The 23,084-nt window shown below is 43.8% G+C and overlaps 1 protein-coding gene across 7 annotated transcripts in view; it reads right to left on the reverse strand.

Annotated features, from left to right (window-relative positions):
- The window catches only part of Pbx1 (PBX homeobox 1), a 293,956-nt gene that overhangs the window by 77,316 nt on the left and 193,556 nt on the right, over positions 1-23,084 (reverse strand). Inside the window, exon 1 of one of the 7 annotated variants that reach the window (XM_048357482.1) lies at positions 4,668-5,893. The exons of the other annotated variants lie outside the window; for them this stretch is intronic. Within the exon in view, the coding sequence (XP_048213439.1) occupies positions 4,668-4,722 (55 nt within the window). The 5' untranslated portion in view covers positions 4,723-5,893. Of the gene's footprint in view, positions 1-4,667; positions 5,894-23,084 lie in introns of those variants that run through there. 7 annotated transcript variants of the gene reach the window in all.

Here is a 23,084-nt window from a genome sequence, read left to right on the forward strand (position 1 = left end):
TCACTGGTAAAGGCAGAGCGAACTGAACATGGCAAGCATTTCTTGCTTCCCAGACCATGAAGGCACTGAGGAGAATCTGACTTCCTTACATTTGGTACAAGAACCCAGAAGCCTCTTCTTGGTCCAGCTAACTCTCTAAAGTGGTACGTGCGTGCACACGTGTGTGTGTGTGTGTGTGTGTGTGTGTGTGTCTGTGTGATTGCAGGAGTAATGGATGTTTTCCTTTACTTGGTGAATTTTAATTGCCTTGTCAATAAAGATATTCATGGAAACAATCACAAAGTTAAAAAAATTAATAAACTACTGATGGTTTCATTTTAGCCTGATCATTTGCTTAGGCCAAAGCTCTCCTTCCCTGCCTTCCCTTCCCCAGGTAGGAGAAAAGGAATAAAAAAGGCAGAGAGATGGGGGCCCATAGAATAGATTTCTGGTTCTGCTTCCTCCAGGTGCCAGGCAGGTAACTGCACACGTGACCACCACTACCATTTCCCCTGTCCCTGTTGTTTGCTGTATGTGTTCTCTCCTCTTGGCCCTCCTGTTGTGTTCACTTGTGCCTGCACTCCACTCTGTACACACAACCATGGAGAAAAAGCAAATTATCCTGCACAAACTCTCCTCCCTACCCAACTAATATTATTTACCTTAAAATTTATCACACAGGAAAGGAAGTGATAGGACTGGCAGAGGACACTAGAATCTGGAGCAAAGGCCTTCCTGCTGGGAAGTGTCAGAGAAGCCTCAACATTTACAGCACTAACGCCACATACCTTGATGCTTTTGTTCCAATAATAAAGGATATATTTAGTAAAGGGCGTGGGAGAGAGCAAATAAAGGTGTTAGAATTTCACTTAGCTTTATTATTATTATTATTTTGTAAGTCTTTTACAAGAACACTTCTTTTAAAAAGAGGTTTGGATTTTCTAAGAGTTAATAGAATTGGAGTTCAAACCTCAGTACTAGTACATGCACACATGCATGGACACACACACACACACACACACACACACACACACACACGGTATGCTTATCTTCCTGTCCAGAACAAAGAGAATTTAAATATGCCATGGTAAAAACATACTTGGATTCTTGGATTCACCGATACAGAAACTGTTCATTTAGTCCATGGGATTTTAAAAAAAATCCCACCATCATTACATAAATAAATGAAAATGGGTGATACATCTAAGCATAACTGATGTCACCCTACTTACTGTTGGAAGCCAGCACTCTGGTGAGTAGGAGACCAAATGATTATTTAAAAGCTCTTTTTTTTTTTTTATCTCTGTAGCACCATGCAAGACTCAAATGAACCTTTTGCCAGGACACTCATCCTCCAAGATCCAATTTCAACCAGCCTCCACTGGTTACCTAATCCAGAGCCATCACAAATGATCAAGTTCCCGCCTCCCTGAAGGGCATCTTGGGCTCCCTTCCCCTTCCTGTAGCCTCCTCAGACAAACTGCTTTTCCAAAGACAGACTTTAAAGGGCCAAAACCCTTGTCTATGCCACTAAAAGAAGGTAGCAGCCTGGCCGGCCTGGGTACAGCACAAAGATAATTTAACCCATATAGGAGTAGTTCTGAAAGAAAGAAGCAAGATGTTTTCTTTTTGTAAGTCTACTCCTTCACAGAAGAGACCAATGGAGATGGGTAAGTGATTTATAGAGAAATTGTCACCAACTCTGAGGCCATATCCACCTGCTGCTATAGCATGCCCTGGGGTTAATCCTTTAGTAAACTCTCAAGATAAGGAACTGACACGTCATGCTTGGAGTTGCTCTCACAACTGCTCTCCTGTTGTTCTTTCTTTAGTGTTTTTTACTAAAGGAGAAAAACAAACCTAACCCAGAGGCTCACCCAAGAACATTGGCTGTGAGGAGATTGTTTTTTATTTGGGTCCTTGGTTGAGCTACAAGGTTCTGGAGCGGCTGCAGCTGGCTTCCACTAGAGGGCACTCTTTCCTCATCAAGGACAAGTTCAGCCTCCAGGGTCCAGGTGAGGGTTGGGGGAATGGCCCCTGTTCACTTTCAAGCCATCACCGGTGGGCTGGGAGGCAGAGAGCAAGGAGAGCAGATCTATAGAGAAAGTGATTTCCCCTCCCTAAAACTTGAACCACAGGCCAGGATCCAACACAGAGCTGAGATGGAGATACGAGAATCGGAGAGACAGGCCAGAGGTAGACAATTTGGGGAAGGCAGATGCCTCTCCACAGACAGCCCAGTGCCCCTGAAGCTCAGTCCTTTCTCTAACACCACCACGACAGTAGCAAGGACGCTGCAGCTTTTCCCACCTTACTCCAAAGCTGCCCTGCCATCTCCCACTGGGACAGAACTTTGAAGACAGGGATTGGACTGCCCTTGCAGTTTTTAGACAGGTAGGTTGCTCTCGAAGTTTTAGAAACAGGGCAAAGTGCCCATCTTGAGACCTCAGTTATACCTTTAACTTGTCCATAAAGCACTTGCACGTACTGCATGGTCTCCCCTTTAGAAAACAGAGCCAGGCTGCAAATTTACACAAAAGATAACTAAAGATTATAAAGGCAAAATACTATTCCTTAAATTGAGCAAACAAGACCCAGCCCAAACTCACATGCACACAGCACTCAATGGCTTAGTGCTCATTTCCCACAGGGTGTCCTAAGTGACCAGATGTGAGATAGGGAAAGGAAGGATGCAAGTTCTTTCTACTGATCGCCTCATTTCTGTAATATCCTTTACTTTGGTTCTCTCCCACTACACCTTTCTACTAATGGCACCATGACAGATTGAATCACTGAGCCTTCTGAGACTACCCTCTTCACTCTCACCACAGAAATCTACTTTCTGGGTCTTGTTCCATCTTAAATCTCAGCCCAGAGTCCTTCTCCATGAAACGTGCCCTGATAGAAACATCTATAAATGCAGTCTCAAGTCCTTGAGCCACCAGGCATGCTCTAAACCATAACCACTTTATCCCAGGATAGCCCAGGCACCTGCTGTCTTAACAATATGATTGAGATTGAGATGACCTGATCTTTTGGGGCATTCTCTCTCTCTGTATCTCTCTCAGTCTCTCTCTCTTTCTCTTTCTCTCTCTTGCATTGGGGCTTGAACTCCAGCCCTGGGTATTACCCCCTTGGACTTTTCACTCAAAGGTGGTTCTCCACCACTTGTGCTGCACCTCCACTTTTGGCTTTTTGCTGGTTAATTGAAGATAACAGTCTCATGCCCTTTCCTGCCCAAGCTAGCCTTTGAATCACAACCCTCAGATCTCAGCCTCTAGAACTGCAGGTGTGAACTACCAGTGCCCAGATCAAATCCAGTACCTCTTAAGAGAGAAGAAAACAAAGAGGATGCAGAGTGATGACATCCACAGATCTTGGCCTGGGCCACTGTTCTTGGCCAGGTAGCTAGTTCCGTCTATGTGCTCCCTCCCTCCAAACACACCCTACCTGTCTTTCCTCCCTGCTACATTCCAGTTCTAAGTCCTAGCAGAGCCAACATGCCTTTTCTCTGCCACTTCTTCCATAATCACTTCAAAAACCTGTCACATCTGCCTTTTCAAACCTGACAACTCTAAACAGGCAAAACCAGATTAGCAATTAAGTCAGAGCTGCACGGCCTTAACTTGGTATGTCTCCGGTAAGTCTATGTTACCTGTGCAAAAGGTCTGGGTCTACCTGGGGAAGAATTGCCAGGTGGGCTGATAGCAGGACAGGTAATGAATAAGCCACACAAACACGACATCACTACCAATGGCCCTTCTCAACACGGCTTAACAATGAAACACATATCTGATATAGACCAGGTGCCAGGAATGAGCTGCGTACTGAGACTCCAAGACACAGCTAACAGGGAATCAGACTTTCAAAGCACATGCTTCTACTCCTGTACTTTAACCCCAACTACTATGAGGCCTGTGGGCTCTTAAAGCTGCCACAGTCCCAGGCCTCTGACTGAAAAACCCAGTGGATACCCTGGCAGCTTTCCTTTCTCCGATTCCTCTCACTGCTCACAAGCACAATGAACGTCTCCATGCTGGGAACTTCTCCAGGTGCAACACAGCATGCTATAACTGGATTCTAAACCAAAGGTGAGACCAAAGGCTTTCATTGGTTGCTACGTGGAACCCAAGAGTAATGTTTATGGATATTCCTCATGCTAATTCTCAGTACTAGGTTTGTTCAATGGGAAAGCTATTGAGAGTGTAAAAGGGAGACATTTTGGTTATTTTAAAAAGAGTTGTCTAACAAGCAAATGGAAATGATCAATCATTGGATTTCCTGAATTTGACAGATCTGCATGGTGGATGGCTGTCAGACAGAGCCATTGATAAGCTTGAGACACACAGTTCCCTCCTGAGTTTATATCTTTCAATTCCATGGGAAGACCTTGATGCTGAGCTCCAGCCTCTTTAGATGAGGGACCCCCAACACCCCTTTGAGTGTCGTAAACCTCACTGGATTCGCAGCACAGTTTTGATGTGAGGTCTCTTAGAAACTCAATGACCCTATGAGCAAAGGTAGGATTTTGTCGAGATCAAAGGTCTCTTATTAAAGTGTCTTTCTCTGAGGCATTTACTTTGAAGATCAAATACCTTTAACTCTTTTAACTTTTTACCTTGGCTTGTTCAGTAGTTATATCAACAACTTATAACCACCAAAGAGGAACCTAGGGGTTTGCATCATACCACAGCAAGACTCTGCGTTCCTCCAGATGTCATCCCACAAATATTTATTGAGCATTTATAGGGAGCCTGGTTGTGTTGACTTTCAAAATGAGAGTAGTCTTTCCAGGAACTCGAAGATCCACTCATTTCTTTGCATTTGGCCAACAGCCGCCACACACACAGAACTCTGTGCAACGTTTTAAGACAAGGGATGAAAACAAAATATATGACACTTTGGAGATGACTTGGGCTTGTTTGTTTGTTTGTTTATGTTTGAGGGTTTTCTTTAGAGAAACAGACTAGGTTTTTTTTTCCCCTTGTCATCCCTGTTGCTGGGTTGGTTCTGGCGGATCCGGTCACATGGATTTTCTACTTCTCAGGGGCTGTACGGGCGTAGATCCCATTCACACATTCGCTGCTTGGCACACTGAGCCTCCCTGGTCCAGCTGGCACATAGAAAGCTGAAGCACTGGGCAACAGGCTCCTGCATTTCTGGATGGGTGCCGGCTGCCTGGGTGAGGGGCTTTGGTCCTTAATAGCTAAAGCTTTGTATCACTGCTTGGAAACCACTTTCCCTAAAGAGAAGCACTGCAGGGGTGGTAGGATGGCATGGCTTTGCACGGACTTTGGCCTCAGAGTGACATCCTCAGTGATTTGAGAGGAGGGGAAAAGCCATGGCAAGGGACTGGCATGGGGAGGGGGAGGCCTGGATTGCATGTTGTGACACATGATACAAGGAGCAGCATCCTACTTACACAGCAGGAGCATGAGGAATGGGGAGCCAGCGGTCGGCAGCTGGCTGTATAGATGAGAGTTTCTCTCCATACTGGTATTTACTCAAAGGGAGAGACCACAGACAGCAGGAGAGATTTCTCAATATGCTCTTGCCTTCAAGTGGAAATGGCTTACAGCTTAGTCAGAGACTCCTGCAAGCATTTTCTGGTTCTTTGCAGGAAGATGGGAGAGTAGCTCGCCTGCTGTGTTCTCATGTGCAGGGAAGTATGCACATGGGAACTGCTCTTTGGGCTCCATGGCACGACAGAAGAGTAGAATGAAGTTGCTCTTGGGTAAATCCATGTAAGCCAGTTACAGGATGGATGGCATCGCCTTCTCAGCCGCAGTGCCTTCATCCTTGAACAGTTGCTAAAGACACCAACTTTACCCTGATTCTTTTAATCATTAAATTGGGTTTTGTTTTTTAAACAAAAGTATGTGCTAGTGCTTTGTAATTGCTAGGTTTCTGATGGTTGGTTTAAAAACGTGGCTTTCTCTTTTCTTTTTCTCCTTGGCAATACTGGGGGTTGAATTCAGAGCCTTTGCCACTTGAGCTATGCCTCTAGAAGGATCATGGGTTAACCTGGCCCAGGCTACCTTTCAATCACAATTCTCCTACCTTCATCTCCGAAGAAACTGGAATCACAGGCATGTATCGACATTCCTGGCCTACTGCTTTTTTGTTGTTGTTTTTTTTTTTTTTTTGGCCAGTCCTGAGCCTTGGACTCAGGGCCGGAGCACTGTCCCTGGCTTCTTTTTTGCCCAAGGCTAGCACGCTGCCACTTGAGCCAAAGCGCCACTTCTGGTCATTTTCTATATATGTGGTGCTGGGGAATCGAACCCAGGGCTTCACGTGTACGAGGCAAGCACTCTTGCCACTAGGCCATATTCCCAGCCCCCCTACTGCTTTTTTGACACATGGATATTGTTACTATGTAGTCCAAGCTTGTCTGCAACTCACTTATGAAGCCTAGACTGGTCTTGAACCCCTAAGCCTACTGCCTCAGCCTTCTGAGTACAGGGATTATAGGCATATACCACCAAACATGGCTCACAGTCCCTTTGGAAAGAATAAAAAAGCAGGTGTGATGTCAGTTAAGAGTGTAGCATCAGTATGTTAGGAATCAGCAACAAAGAAGGAACCAGGTTAAGCTTGTAAAGGTAAACACACTACCTGTGATTCCAGGCAAGCTTTGATGGATACCATCAGCGCTGAGGAATCTATTGATAGTTTCTCCTAGAATACATTTCAACATGTCTTCCTTCCCTTGCCTTGCATCTTCAACCAAGCCTAGGAAAGATCCTGTTTCTTCTAAAGCCTGAGGCGTTTCCACTTTACCTAGGGCCCCCTCAGCCTTGTCTACTTGGGACAGAAAACTTTAATCAGTATCCTGCAGCCTGGTAGGGGCACAGGAGAAGCTGCAGCTCTCTGGAGGCTGAAAGAAGCTCCTAGAAACCCACTAGCTCAGGGAAGTCTAATATGTACCAGACACATGAGCCTAGACATTTTTCATGGCTGCTTTCAAATCCTCACTCAAAGGAATCATCAGTTCTAACCAGAAGAGGGAAAGGATTCTATTCATACCCCAAGCTTTTGTGAATGATGTTGAAGTTTTAACTCTGGATAGGATTCAGGATTCACAATCCTCTTGCTGAGACAGACAGAAACGCCACACTTCAACTATTAAAAGAAGTTGTGCTGGCACCTGTGCATCCCATGTGATCTCACCTTGCTCATAACATCACTGTTTCAGGAAAACAAATGCTTTCCTCCATCCTAATGACAAATCAAACTTATGGACAGAACAATAGTAGAACTATTATCCCCCCCCCCAACTTTCCAAACAATAGTATCAGAACTAAGTTTGAAATAGAGATCATTTTTCTATCCAAAGAAACTTTCCAAGTGTTTGAAACTTGATGAATAATTCCCAGGCAATGTTGCTAATGTGATGAGTTATGGACCTTGAGGGGGTCCTTATAGAAGTCATTGATAAACTAGTCTTGACACGGTCTAACCCTGCCTCTGGTTCTAAAGCCAGCAGATAGGCAATTGCTGATGGTTACCCTCACCCATGGAATCTATCAACAAGGCACAAGCACTTTAGCTCCCTCGACCTCATCTTCTTCTTTGTAGAAGGGATGGCTCTCTCCATTAGAACCATAATCTTTTGAATCAAAATGGAAAGTGGAAGTGTGGGAGAGAAAGAGGCAGTGTGTTTTGCTTCAAGGCAGCAGGAAGAAAGGACTGACTGGGTCCCATAGCTCCTATTTCTGGGAGAGCCACTACTGATGATGGTAAGTTCACCTATGTAGATATGCAGGAGAACCAAGCTATTACTTATGCGGAGGCATGAGATATGGCACATCACATGTCTCTCCTCCCATGAGACCTCAAGAGTAATCATCTCAGGGATGGTTTAGAAGAATGTTGGTACAAGTGAAGAGAAAGGCGAGTCTGCTAGTTTCTTGCAACATATGCAACCCTGTTCTTGGAAATGAAGCCTTAACCTTTGGTAAAAAACATAAAAACAGATAGAAGCCTCCATACCTCTCAGACCAGCCTAAATGCTCTCCCTTGCTCTCGAAGAAGAAAATACACCTGTATTTTGTTTAGGTCATATTTTTTAGGATTTTCATTTTGTTTTGTTTGCTTTTTGGAAGCTTAACCAATCCAAACTTATATAAACTTAAAAAAAATCAGCAGGAAATCTACCAGGCAGAGTAATTTCATGTTGGTTAGGGGAATACAGAGGAGATGAGAATGAAATACATCTAAGAATTAAAGGCAAGTCACAGAAATACCGTGTAGCTAAAGGGGAGAGCTCAAGGTGAACTAGAGAGAGTTTGGTATGTTGGTGAAGCCTTTCCTGGGCACACCAGGGCCATGAGCTGCAATAAGAGAAGCCTCAGGGTGTTGGGGTGGAAACCATAGGGGAAGGAGATGGGACTGGTCCTTGAGGGTGCAGGAGTGAGTGGTGAGGGGTAGCTATGTGTAGAAGTCAGACAAGAGCATTCTGCCATCTCAGCAATGAAGAGAAAGACCCGAAGACTCTTAGCTCAAGGCAAATATAACATGTAGAGCAAAGTGAGATTAAGTTCTAACAAATTACTTTAGGCTGTATGTCCATAACTTACCAGCAATCTCTCTCTCTCTCTCTCTCTCTCTCTCTCTCTCTCTCTCTCTCTCTCTCTCTCTCTATCTCTCTCTCCCTTTGGGATGTTTCCTTATACTACAATAAAAAAGCCCATACCCTAGCCAGCCTACTGAGCAGCCCACATGCAGAGTGCTGGAGGAGTGACCCCAGAGCATTCTCCTGAAAGAAGAAACCAACTCTATACTGTGGTGATAGCAGAGTCTCCCACCCAAAGGACACTGGGTCTATGGGCAATGTAACTCAGGTCCATCTCGAAGCACAGGTTAATCAACTTTCCCTTTTCCATAACCACAAAATGACAGCCAGCCATCTTGCAAGGGCATTCCAGGTCCTTCCATGAGACCTGATGAGCCACTCACTGCAGAAAGCCACCAGAGCATGCACTGTACTGCTAATGTGTCACTGAGATGCAGGGGCAGCAGGACACAGAGCACAGCAGGAGGCTTTTCTACTTCTTAGAAACTTCTAGTAGCCTGCACCAGCCCTAAACTACTGACTGATTGGGAAGCACAGATGACAAAATGGCATGGCCAGCGCCTATGTCTAGATTCTCCTCCTGGATGGGAGGCACGTCGTAAGGATGCCTGGTTGTGATTATTCTTGGGGACAAGGGAGTTGAGACTATGGACTCTGGCTTGCAAACCCAGAAAAAAAAAAATCTCCTCTAGCCTGGTATCTGCATAAACAACTCACGGGGACCAAGAAAGTGGGTGACTTGATGTCTTGACATAAAGAGATAATTGATATTTTTGCTTTGAGGACCAATCTGCAGGGTCATCATCTCCTGACTCTCCCAGAGCAAAACTTGTGCCTTGCTTTGCCTTCCCCTCCCTTCCTCTTCTCTGTTGTCCTCTCATGTCTTCTGTTTTCCCCTTCTCCCCTACCCTTTCCTCTCCTCTCCTTTCTCTCTTCTCTTCAAACTGTAATCCTCTTCTGTTTCCAAGTCGCTAGGATTGCAGGTGTGCACCACCATGCCCCACCCTTTCCTGTGCTTTTTCTTGAGTGTCTCAGCCTTTATGAGTGACATTGCTCTCCTAGACAGATCCCTATGGTGCCCCATCTTCTCCTCCAGACAGTCAAGTGCCTGAAATCTTGAACACACATGCCTGATGGCCAAATGGGTTTAGCCTTTTTTGAACTTGAGTGCAGGCATTCATTCGCCTTCCATTCTGAGGAGGCCTTTCTCAAATTCCTGTTTCCAGAGGGACATTTTAAAGGAGAAGTAGATTTCGAGTAAATGATTGCAACTTATCGAAAATAATGTGCTACTTAGCGTGTGCGGCAAACATCCAGGCAGGCCGTGCGGAGAAGCAGCACGGCAGCAGATGGGAGCGATTAGGCTTGATTTTCAGATGGGCTTTTTGTTGTTGTTGCCTTTACACGCTGGTAAAATGGGATCTTTGTCCCATTCCTGCTCTCTGTGCATAGGAGATGATGCCCCCTGCTCCCCTGAAGCTTCACATCAGAGGCGCCTACCCCTGTGGGGAGGTACAGTGGTCATCATGACCATCATCATCAAAAAGCATTTAGCACCACAAGGAGCTGGCTAAATCCATCAATGGTTGACAGAGAGACAGATGAGGCACTATCTTAATTTTCCTTCAAAGATTTGCCTCCCTGAGGCTGGCCCTTACTTACTGTGGTTCCTACCGTATTTCCCTGAATAAGTGTCTTGTTTTCCTCCTCCACAGAGTGAGCCAACATCTCTCTACTAATACATAATATCTACTCTGAAGTTTCCTGAGCTCTTCCATTAGCCAGACATCAGTCTGGCCCCTGAGCCACTCTGGACTCAAATGAGAGCCCACTAGCAAGCTGAACCACTTTCCATGAAGTCACTGATGCCCAGTGTGCTAGTCAATCCAGTCTCCTGAAAGATAGGTGAGACAATTATCTCTGCTTATTTCACCAGTGTCTACATCTAGAAAGACCCATGTTGATCTCCCCGTCAGCTGCCATTAAATAGACACACTGAGGATCTACTCTCCAGTAAGCCTCATACTAAATTTAAAGCCAATGAGAAATGGATGAGTCTGGGAAATCATGAGGAAGGAACTAACACAGGAAGTGAGACTGTTAGGATTGGAAAATAGACAATAGGGGAACAGAAGCAGCCATCATGTATTATTATTAATGTCAGTACTAGGGCTTGAATTCAAGATCAGGATCAGTCTTACTTGGTTGTTTTTTTTTACACAAGGTTGGTATTTTACCACTTGAGTGACAGCACACTTTTAGCTTTTTGTTGGTTAACTGGCATTAGTTGTCTCACAGACTTTTGTGCCTAGGTAGGCTTTGAACCACAATCCACAGATCTCAGCCTTTCTTAAATAGCTAGGAATACAGGGGCGAGCCACCAGTATTTGGCCAGCATATGTCTTTCAGTGGGAGCTAAATTTTACAAATCAATTTATCAAAAGTTAGCACACGTGAATTTATTGTCACATAAATGTTTGGGAGGGGGGAATACAGTACCCTCTTTGTTCAGATGTGGGAACTGAGGCATGTGGGAGGAAAAATGGCCCAAAGGCACACAGCGAGTTCTGCATCAGGACTAACCTGCAAGCCTCACAGCTGTGTCCATGCAAGAAGAGGTGGTGGCAAAGAAAGGCTCATAAGCAGGACCTCAAGTGGCAGCTGGCAGATTTCACAGGGTAAGAGGTCAATACAGAAGCCTGCTCCCTTTTGCAAAATTTCATTTCTCTGCTTTCCAAAACTGCCCTAAACCAGAACACAAAAGATATGGTCTCCCCAGCTGCAAAGCCTCCTGACCTATTAGGTCTTAATGTAACCAAAAAGTCACACAGATACCATCAAGAACGCAATTGGACCAACACTTCTGTAACAATTAAATCTGCCTTCACTTTTGGTGACTAGAAAAGGAGAGATGAAATGGAAGTTGGTCTGCTTCTTAATGAATGTACTAGGCAGCTGGCACTTGATCTTGATCTTAAGGTTCAACATCACCCCCCAAATAGGACTATCCTTCAGTTCCTGATTCTCTTTCCAATTGTAAATCAGGACTATGAGGCTACCTGTCTATTTTCATTTGCCACCAAAATGGCATATGGGTCACAGAAAGAATGTGAAGAAAGGCATATGCAATCCACTAATTAAAGAAGCATGGGTGTACTGTGTTAGGATTGTTATATCTGCACATATTCCCCCTTCCTTCAAAAGATACAGAAGTTAGAAAATCATCTCGGCTTTATCTTCTCTTCTTCAAAAATTATCTCAAAGCAGCCTTTCTATAAGATTAGAAAATGAGCTGGTTCAATTTTGTATTCTGTAAATCAGTGTGAATTATGTTGATGCAGCTCTCTTTCAGATCTTAGAGAATGGATTTGGGTATAAACCTAGAGATTTCTATGTTAGGCAAAGAAACCATATTTCTGGACCTAACAGTCAGGCTAGTAGAAACATATTGGAGACTCCATGGTCATCTGGCTGGTAAGCAAAAGGGATGTAGGAAAAGAAAAGCAGAAACTGTCTTGGTTCTTTCCCTCCTTCAGTCCTATGGCTAGCAGGACCCTAGACATTGGAACCACCACATGCAGTGCTGATGTCTGTTGAGTAAATGCTGAGTTTGGCTCCAGGGTCAGACTATGGAGTCCAGCATGGTTATTCATCTCTTAATTCTAAAAACTCCTGAGGTATTTCAATGATGCTAGGGTAAGTGTCAAGGAGCAATTTCCTCAATCATTCTTTTGATAGCCAAGCATTTACTCACTTCACATGGGGAAGAAAAGACGTCTATTGCTTGTACTTCCACCCTTGAAAGGAAGCCCTGTTTCTGTCTCTGACTCTCTCTCTCTCTCACACACACACACAGAGCACACAAATGTGAATGCAAAGAGTCTAGCAGAGACAGCCAGTCTTCAACTGTAGCCCAGATTTAGAAACAGCAGCCCATGAACACAATGACAAGCATAGTGAGCTCTGAGATTCATTAATCCCTTCAAATGAAAGAAGGGAAAGTAGTTCATCAATGCCCATCCAAAAAACTTTGCTTTGCTCAAATTAGATTTAAAACTTTGCTCTGTTTGTGGTGTGCAATCATTTCTATAGTTACTTTCTGGCACTGTATGCTAATTTATTCTTCAAGGAAAACAACTCTCTCTGGGATTCCAATTCTTCCACTTGAAGAATGTGTGGATCTCTAAGAAAGAAAAGGAAGAGGAGATTTTAGAGGGAAAAGAAGAGGACCAAGTTCATCATGTTAGAGGACAGGGGAGAGGGAGATAAATTAACTCTCAAGATGTCTATGGATTGGATGGTGCTGTTACATGAACCTGGTGTGGTATAATTCCTGAGTCAGTAGGATGGCTTGACCCTATCCAGGGCTACATGGACTAGGGATACCCTGATATTGAGGACACCGCACAGGGTCCTTGCTCCTATCACATGTCAGGGTTTCCCTCCTAACACACCACATGGCTTTGCTGTCCTTCTTTTCTATCTGCTCATATTTGCTGGGTTTAATGTTGTGAAGATGGGTGGAGGATGAAATGATTATAGGTAGACACCAGTACCTGGCCTTTGTTAACCTGAGTATGTGTTGAGGTTTATTTGTCTGTGTGAATGTATGGCAGTGAATGTATGCCAACTATGCACTTAATCCCTCAGAACATCCAAGACCCTGGCAGTGTGGGTTGTCTGCTTCATAAAAAGAAATCAAGAAAGGAAGATAGGAAGGAACCCTCCCTCCCACAGTGAGCTGTGATAAATGCCTAGCAATTCCCACCCTACTTTCAGTCTTTGGTAGGTCCCCTCTCTTTACTGAAGTCTCTCGTATTAATTTATGTACCCATTAAATCAAAAAGCTCATTCCCTAAATCCTTACTATATGCCAGTCAGAGGACACAGATATAAAAAGACAAAATGCCTGCCCCAAAGGAACGGATGGTTTCGTGGAGTAAAGTGGACAGATAAACTGATGATTAGAATACAGCTCATTAGAATACAGCAGTGTAGAGGAAATGTATTCACCCCAACGACCTCACAATTAAGCATGTTGACATTCATCTGTATTCATTTACTCTAAGGTAGACTGCCATACATTCACACAGACAAATAGACCCCAACACCTACTCAGGTTAACAAAGGCCAGGTACTGGTGTCTACATATAATCATTTCATCTCCCACCCATCTTCACAACATTAAATCCAGCAAATATGAGCAGAACTTCACCATTGAAGAGCCATTTTTAAGCACAGCCCTGACTCTGCGCCCTACACAAATGGGAAATTCCAAGATGGCAGCCAGCATAAATCAGTCCAACTTCAATTCACAGACAGTTGTAACAAATGCCCTTCCTCCTCCCGGAAGAGCAAGGGCTGAGCAGAGGCACCTAAACCACAAGCTGCATACCACACCAGAGCTGGACCAGTGGGGTGAGGCAAAGGTGGTTTCTAGGCCTCTGTGGCTTTGAAGCAAACATCTCTTTAAAGTGTGAGAAAGAATTCACTTGGTCTCTGTGGGCAGCCCTTCCCTGTGGTCAGGCATTTTGGAGTCTGTGGCTGTCAAGTTTACCACACACTCAACTTGGTTCCCACTGAAGTTCTCGCTAACTTAACCCTGAAGACGACACACCACTAAGATGGGGCTCCGCACTCATCAAAAGGTGTGAGATCTTGGGGCCGGCCATCTTTGAATGAGTCTCTGGCTCTGTGTATCTTATCTAGCTCTTGACATTCACAAAGGAAGAAAGTAAATATTTATCCTCCAATGTAGAGGTGCAGAGAAAAGCAGCTGTAATCAATGCCCCCACTTCTCACCCCTCCTAGACTTCAAGGTGAAGCCTGACTCCCGGACCCTTAAGTGAGCTCCCTCTATGGAAAGAGGCAAAGACCTCGACCAGCAATAATTCCACATAGAAACAGCTCTTGCTAGGCATGAAGCACACACCAGACAGTAATCAGCTTATCTAATAGAACAGACCTCTTTTCCTACCGCAGAGGAGGATTAGCAGGCTTGAATTACAGCCGTGAAGTGTAATCAAGCCCCGATCAACACTGGCAAAGGATATAGTATATTCCTGCTGGGCTCTGGGTTGTTGGCGCAATGTGGTGTACCTACAGGGGATGAACAGGAAATGCTCGCGATGGTAATTACACTGGAAGGTAAGCAATTGAGAAAGGGAGAGAAGCAAGTATTATGGGAGAAAAATTAGATTACAGCCAATGCCTACCCTCTCGATTCCTTCCAGTCCTTGGAAAGTCTGGAAGTCACTGCATTAAAAAATGTTTTCTGGCCCATTAACAACAGAACATCCCCTAAATCATAACAAGGGCAGAAATTTCCCCTGCTTGGTAGTGGGAGCATCTGTAGCCTAGTCTGCAGTACAGGGCCCAAGGCCTTCATCAGGTATGGGCATAGCTTGGTGATTGTACAGTTGAGTGGGGCCTAGGTGACATGGAGTTGGTGCCAGGGCTCAGAAATACCTGAATAATTTTAGGAACTTCATTGTCACCTTAAAGATGCCAAAATGAACCCCACACAGATGGCGGTTGCCTTTTCTATCCCCCTGACAGAAGCGAGCTATCTCACTTGAGATTAATAATACGTTTGCAACCAAAGGCTTTCTTTACTTAGTAAGTGCTATGACAGGAGGAATCGTGTCTTCTGAAGTGTTTTGAAGCATCCTAAAGGATGATGCAGATGTGTAAGAAGGATATATATTTACGTTTATTTTCTCCATCATTAACTTGCAGAAAATCTTTCTTCACATCTTTTTCAGATCTCCCCTCCACATAAAACAAGGCTACAACTCTCCTAAAGGAATAACTGTAGCTGCCTGCAATCACTCTTCTATCATCCTATTCTTTTCTCCTATTGATCCTTCTTAAAGACAAAAGAATTCAGAGTGGACATACACGGCTGGAAAATTAACTGTACTAACCATGGGTAAGAGTGTGAAAATAACCTCCTGGCTTTCCCTAAGTCTTGGCCCCAATTTCTTTCAACACCAAGCTCTCTAGTGGCCCCTTGTCTTCAGCCAACTTTCACCTAAACCAATTATTTCTAAGATTTGCTTTCTGATGTTATTCCTATCCCTCATTATTTCCAGTCAACTTGGAAAGAGCAATCGGTTGGAGGTGATAAGCCTCCCCCCTACCCCCACCAACCTAGTAAGAAAGGGGACTGCCCCTTGAAGGTGTGCTGCAAGGTTGTGAAATGCTGGTTCATAGACCACTTGGCTTGCCCTGCCAGGTCAACTTAATGCTCAACATCTCGTCGCTTATTACATACCCACACCCCTCAAAAATAAACAAGCAAAACCCCATCTTATTTCAACACCCAATCACTGCATGGAAACCCTGTAGCAATGATCTATCACTCCATAGTCTTTGACAGGAAATATTGAGGGCCAAAGTGTCACACTCTAACAACTGATAAGTGTATAAAGTGAATGGTGGGTAAATGAATACAGTCATAGCATTCAGTGTACATATGTGAAAACGGAACCAGGTAACCTGAGGGGTTGTGTTGAAGCCAGAATAAATGGGAGAAGGATGATGGGAGGAGTGACATTGATCAAGATGCATTGCACTCATAAATTGACACACTGAATTGAAACCCCTTTGTACAAAGACAGAAATAATTTTTAAAACAACAGGGTAGATTACAGTCTGTTATAGACTATCACATACAAAGATACAGTGCCTTTGGATATAACTTTCCAGTTATATCTTTAGATATAAAAGAGCAAGCCATTTAATTTGTCTACCAGAAGATAATCTGCCAAGAATAGAAAGCAAACACTTTAGCAATAAGGACTGTGTGTTTGTTGACCATACATGAGAACCGAATCAAGAAAGACGAGTTTTACTCAAATACTCAATGAGAAGCCTAGTGCTAAAGATCCTTTGAGGGAATTTTAAATCCATTTCATCATGAAACCCAAATCATGCAGCACTAATAATATTCAGAACTGTGTCCTCAATACAGAGAGGCTGAGGACAACTCTTAACGGGACAAAGCCAGAAAATACAGGAGGAAAAAAGATACAATCTACCAAGAATGGCCTCAGTGATGAGTGTAAGATGATGTGATGTTGCCGTAGTTCTGATACATCCGGGGCAGGTTTGGGCTGGTCATCAGAATGGGCTGTGATCATATTTGAGAAATCTGACACTCTGAGAAGGAGACACTCCTGTGGGTCTGAGTGAGCAGGCACCTCCTTCTTGTCATAGGCCAGATCACTGATGTGTCAGGGGTGCTCTGAGGAAGTTAGTTAAGTGCTCACTGCTGGAGTCCCAGCCTGCCTTGGAGGTCCACCTAAGGGGCCCAGACTTACAAACCTCTCAACATGTGCAGGACTGTAACAACCCCCTCCACACACACCATCCTTCATGAGGTATTGAGTGAGCAGGGAAGCGGGCAGTACTGCCTCAGCGTAAGTCTCCTAGCTCCAGATCCAGTTTCCTTCCTTCCTTCCTTCCTTCCTTCCTTCCTTCCTTCCTTCCTTCCTTCCTTCCTTCCTTCCTTCCTTCCCCCCTCCAGTCCTGGGGTGTGAACCCAAGGCCTGACACTGTCCTTGAGCTTCTTTTGCTCAAGGCTAGCACTCTACCAACTTGAGCCATAGCACCACTTCTGGATTTTACTCTTTATGTGGTACTGAGGAATCTAACCCAGGGCTTCATCCATGCTAGGTAAGCACTCTACCAGTAAGCCACATTCTCAGCCCCAAATCCACTTTCTATCACTATTTTTCAAATGGATATGTGGGACCCTGGTCACAACAGTCATTCCATGCACTGGAGTGGGTTTGCACTGTCTGTAAAATGGGTCACTGCCTCTCCTTCTAGAGATGCTGTTAGTATCATAAATATACTCTCTTCCAGGTCGCTTTAAATTAATTTCTCTAGTGGAAATCTTACATGTCCCATGACCAAGCATACTTTTGAAGTATCTTGTTATGATATGTAACTAATATTACAACTTTGGCTAGGACTTACACTTCCTGAAAAGGCTCTAAACCATACATTTAAAAAAATATAGACTTGGAAAAATAGATGACTGAATGCTAGAGGTTTCATGGCAAAGAATGTGAGATATATATATATATGTATATATATACATATATATATATATGTGGGCATGGCAAATCTGTTATAAATCCTATGGTGGCCTGGAAAGCGGTGTGTAATTACTAGGTGTTGGGGTTACAAATATTTCTTTTGAGTTTCCTCTGTGCAGCTGAAATGGATTTTACAATAGATATTTGGATAAGAGCTATCAGGTGATTTTCTGAGACAGGGTGAACAGACAAAGGGCTGTGAGTTTGGGGGAGGAGGTCCCCCCACCACCACCGCTTCTCTTGGGATAGGGTCCAAACTTGAATTCAGTTCTATCTTCCCTCACAAAGATCTCGGGTTTCTGCATTCCATTCTCCTTCTCTCATGTTTTCCCCAGCCCCCTCCCCACCCCCTTCCGGCCTGAAGGCCCAATCTCCATCTCAGGCAGACAGGCCTGGCGGGGGCAGATGGGTAATTTTTCCTTTCAGCTTTAATGGCTGCTATTAACAATAAGTTGCCCTGCCCTACTAATGGCTCAACTTTCAGCTTTTTCTCTGATTGCCTATGAGTAACACTGTGTCATATGAGCTGTGTTTAACAGAGGTGTAATAAATGCCAAAGAAGAAATATTACCCAAAATAAAAAATAGTTTGTCCCAGTGTGGCCAGGATCTCATGACTTGAAACAATGTTCATTTCAGCTTCCAGCACAACTTCCATTTGCATTTCTTTTTTTTTTTTTAAGGGTCTCTGGGGGCTTTAAAAAAGCTGTTTAAGAGAAAAGGCAGAAATACTGTAGTGATTTTCAAGCGCAGGGAGTGCTGTGTTCCAGACAAACCAATGCAGAGTTCATGAAACAGACAACGTGACAGCAAGAGAGTCCTTCAGACAAAGGGGATGGAGGCAGGTAGGACAGAGAGCTAAATACTGGCATCTGCCTTGGGTGAAAGGCAGCTGTTGTCCTTGATGTGGCTCAGACATCAGCTTTGGCTAGAGATGAAGGAATAGGAGGCTGAACCCCATCCCCCCCATATCCCCCTACCCCAACACTCTTGGGATGTAGAAAGATATCAAGTTCTCATTTAGTTGCAAGAAAATTCTTCTCTCCTTTTGATAATAAGAAAAAAATACTTCTATGTTTTTCAAAGAGTAGCTGGTGGGAGCTGTTCCAATCCCATAGGAGAAAAAAAAAGCAATAAACACTGAAATCCCTTGGCGGCCTGTTGGTTGAAGATGTGGGTAGGAAGTCTTCCAAATTCTCAAGGTTTTCAGCTGAAGGACTAAAACCATAAAGGGAGGGTGGAGAGGCCTCCCAGGAGGCCTGAGAGTGGAATAAACCCCTCCTAGAAAAGCTAGAATCTTAAGGTGACAGTATCAGGAGGTGTCAACTTGCTAATTCACCTAGCTGGAAAGTTTCAGCCAAACACAGCATAAGCATCAGTCTTCAAATGAAAAAGAACTGAATGTGGCCAGTGCTGGCCTCTTCTCCAGAAGTCACAACCTGTGTCTCAAATCTATGTAATGCACAGCAAAAACCTACCCTGCACATCTGCTAAAAGAGTGTCAAAAGGGTGTCAAAAGACAAGGCAATGCTGGACCTGGCTCCAGAAATGTCCAAATGTCCAGTGCTCCAGGAAATCCTCTGAGCTGCCAGTGAGGATTGTCAGATGTTATACTAGACAATGCATATATGCTTCAAAGCTATGTGGTATATGATAAATACATACAATTGTAGCTGTCAATGGGGGGGGGGAGTTACCGCAGAAAGTAGATAAGTAAGCAGGATAATTACATAATCGCAGCCTACAGGAGAAGATTCTTAGGGAACCATGGTGGCCCACAGATGTGCATGACAGCCTGGCAAAGCATGGTTCTGGCCTGCTCTATCAGAAGGGAGGGAGGTTTCCCCAGCCAATGGGAAGCTGAAGCAGTTGGAGCTTCAGGTGCTCTGTGGTGCTGGGTGGGGACTCCATAACAGAAGTAGTCACAAGCATGAGAGGTAGATCTTGGTATTCACTTTATTTTAGGAAATTGGTTAAAGGAAGTTGAAACTGAGTTCCCAAAATTCAGATTACTCATCCAGTTTATTACAGTCTATGCTCTAGCTAGTTTAATCCCCACAATTCAGTGTTGAGCGGGCTGGCTGGCTATGTACATGTACAAACATACTGGTTTCAAGCTAGTTATCCTTTTGTTGGCTGCAAAGGAGAGCCAGAAGGCAGAGGAATGGGCAGGTGCAGGCAAGGCAGAGGAAGTATAGGTACAAGGGTATGAGTGAGCAAGGACTTAAAAAAAAAAAAAAACTGGGGGAGTAAGGCATGAGAACAAGTAGACCAAAGTCCCTGTTTATAATAGAGCACTGCTTATCAGTCACATGTCAATTGTTCACGAACCCTTTCATTGTGTACCACAGTAATAGAAACTGGTTCAAGACCCATGTTTATCACATGATCTCTTCATTTCCACACTCAGGCTTCCTGGTTACAATGAGGTCATCTGTATTTGTATGGCACACGCAGTACCTTATCTGACCCTCCAATAGCCTTGTAGGAAAGGACTGACTACTCAGCCATTAAACTAATGACAAAGTGAGACTCCATCATGGGAGGGACAGAGAAGGGGCTTCTATTAGGGGCAAGGTGCCTGCTCTGCTTTATTTATAGTGGTTTCTTATCTTCCTTTCCTGCTGCCCCCTTCAGGATCACAGGCAAGGATCCTGGTTTTGAGACCAAAGGGAATGAGTCCTCTCAAGTTTGTAGGGGCCAAGGGAAGAAGAAATGAAAGCAGAGTGCAGACTGTAACAAGGAGTCCATGAGCTTCTTCAAGACCCCCTGAAAAGCCTAAGTCAGCACATTCAATTCATTTGTAAGGAGACCAAACCGTATGTGGAAGGTCAGATCAGGCAAATGATCTGATATCCACACTGACCTCCGTAGAATTCCTTGTGAGATATTCCAATCTCACACACATGGCTTGAATGAGTGCTCCTGACTCAAGTGCAGAGGGCGGCAACATGGGGTGGGCCAAGAGTAACAAGAACATCTCTTTTACGAAAAAAGTGATGCACATTTTTCGTCAACTATTTCATTCCCCCGACTACACTCTGCACAAGGCCAACACAATGGTTCTCACTGGCTGGGACTCTTCTATCTGGAACCAGTGGGTTTTGCAAAATGGGAAGGTAATATGAACTATGAATATAAATCAGGTTTCAGAAATATTTAAGGGAGCAAAAGGAAAGTTCTAAAGCAGGAATTGCCCTCTCAAGGATAGAGTTCCTGTAAGGTTGAAAGACTGCATTACTTTGCAGGCATGGTGCCACTCTGCGCCCTTGATTTTCTGCACTGGAATAAATTTAACCTCTATTTATTTATGAGCCTCATGCCGGCTAGGAATGAGCTCTACCATTTGAGTCATGCTCCTTTTTGCTTTAGTTTGTTTTTCAGACAGTATCTTATGCTTTTTTTCTAGGCCAACCTTAGGCTATTGGATACTTCTACCTCTGCCACATAAGTAACTAAGACTACAGGCATGTGTGACCATACCCAGCTGTGTAATGGAAGTTAGACAAGATGAGTAGCTTGCCTGGGGAGACCATGGCTATGAACTTAAGAATTCAAGTCTCATCTCACACTCATTGGTTGAGAGATATTAGATGACATCTTGCTTTATATGGCCCACTGTACAATGTATACTGTATAATGCTCACATTCTATAGCTTTGCAGAGCCCATAGTTCATAGAAGACATAAGTGTTTTCCTTCTCTTTTTCAATAGTACATGTCGTCAGTGCTATTTGGCTTAAACTTGTCTTGAGTGGAGGAACTTGTCTTTGTTAGGTAGCACATTTACTGATGGGCAGAGCATGGCAAATTACATAGATGGTAAAACCAAAAATTACCATTCTCCCCTTCAGAAACTGTAGAGTTAAAGCACGTTCTTGTTTAGCAACACGAGTCCTTCATTTAAAACTGTGTTCTATTTCAATACCCTGTGGTTTTTAGCTGCAATTTCATGTTTTGCTTAATTGTCCAGAGTGGCAGATGTGATTTTTGTGTAAGTTTCTATCCCATCTGTTTTTCTGTGCCAGAAATAATATGCGGAAGGTGCTGGGACTTCTATGTAAGGATGAATCTTGTCTACACTTACGGTAATAAACACAAACTTGAAAGTTAGCTGAAGCTGAGCTGGTAGTGAGTTTGGAAACACACACACACACACACACACACACACACACACTCACGCAACCTCTCACTTCTCCATGTTCCCCTTTGCTCCAAATTGGAATGTTTCAAGAATGACTAATAAAGAAATATCTCTCCTTATGCAATGGAATGTTCACATGTTCTTAGTACTCAAGGCATCTGATACAGACACACATGTAAAGGGCCATGGCCAGTAGCCAGTCCCTTCACCGGTGCATATATCATCTCAGGCAGAGAGGTATCCTTTTTATTCTGCAGCAAACTTCTGAGCGGGATGGTTTCATATGAGAATTGAACAGTTTCTCAGGAACCACACTCCAAATGGTCCTCTAGTGTGCTTAATGCTGTGATGGTACCACTATGAACTGCTTAAGGAGTTCTTTCCCTCCCTCCCTCCCTCCCTCCCTCCCTCCCTCCCTCCCTCCCTCCCTCCCTCCCTCCCTTTTCTCTCTCTCTTTCTTTCTTTGAATAAAGGAATCTAACATTTCTACTTTGTACTAGGACCCAAAATTCTATAATCAGTCTTGCTTCCAAAGGTACTGCTTTAAAGACCTCTTTTGCATAAACCAATTAAGCATAGGCTTAGGAACATCCCATGAAGGTGTTTCTATTTTACAATGGGCACCTGAGTTTGTGACTTGGAATTCACCTTCATAAAACATTCAGAAAAATGTGTCAGAGGTTGCAAAAGACAAGTCAGAAAGGAAAAATAAGTGAGGGGTGGAGGAAGGAAGAAGAAAAAAATATTTCAGGAATACAATCTTTTCAAGAAGTACAGGCTATTGACAAGGAATACCAAACCTATCTAGAACCAAAGTCCTCATTTGCTATCTGAAACTTGGAATTAGAAAGTGTGAGATACAGAACCATACTACCCATATTTCAATTCTTTGTTTGAGATTACTTCATAGAGAACAGATTGTGCCAAGAAAGTTGTATTGTGATGTCCCTATATCTAAAACAGGACTGGTAACAATAATAATGGTTGCAACCAATAAGAGAAGAAGTGAAGAACAATGGGTATAAGGAAATACATGTACTTTGGGATGTGTGAAGATGGTCCTCTTATTGACTCTGCATATGAGGATGCTTTAAGTGCTACAGTGCTCCATGCAGCTGTCCCGCTGGGATCCTCTTTTCAGCCTTCTATCCAGACATATGGGAAGTGTCCTGGCTCCCCTCAGGCTCAATTGGCTAATTTTTCCTTCTCTGCTCATGGATATTTTGTTTGATAAAAAAAAAACAAAACGGTTCCCTACTCTCAGTTGATACTCAATAATAC

The sequence above is a fragment of the Perognathus longimembris genome, chromosome 11, assembly GCF_023159225.1.
Source record: "Perognathus longimembris pacificus isolate PPM17 chromosome 11, ASM2315922v1, whole genome shotgun sequence".
Lineage (NCBI taxonomy): Eukaryota > Metazoa > Chordata > Mammalia > Rodentia > Heteromyidae > Perognathus > Perognathus longimembris.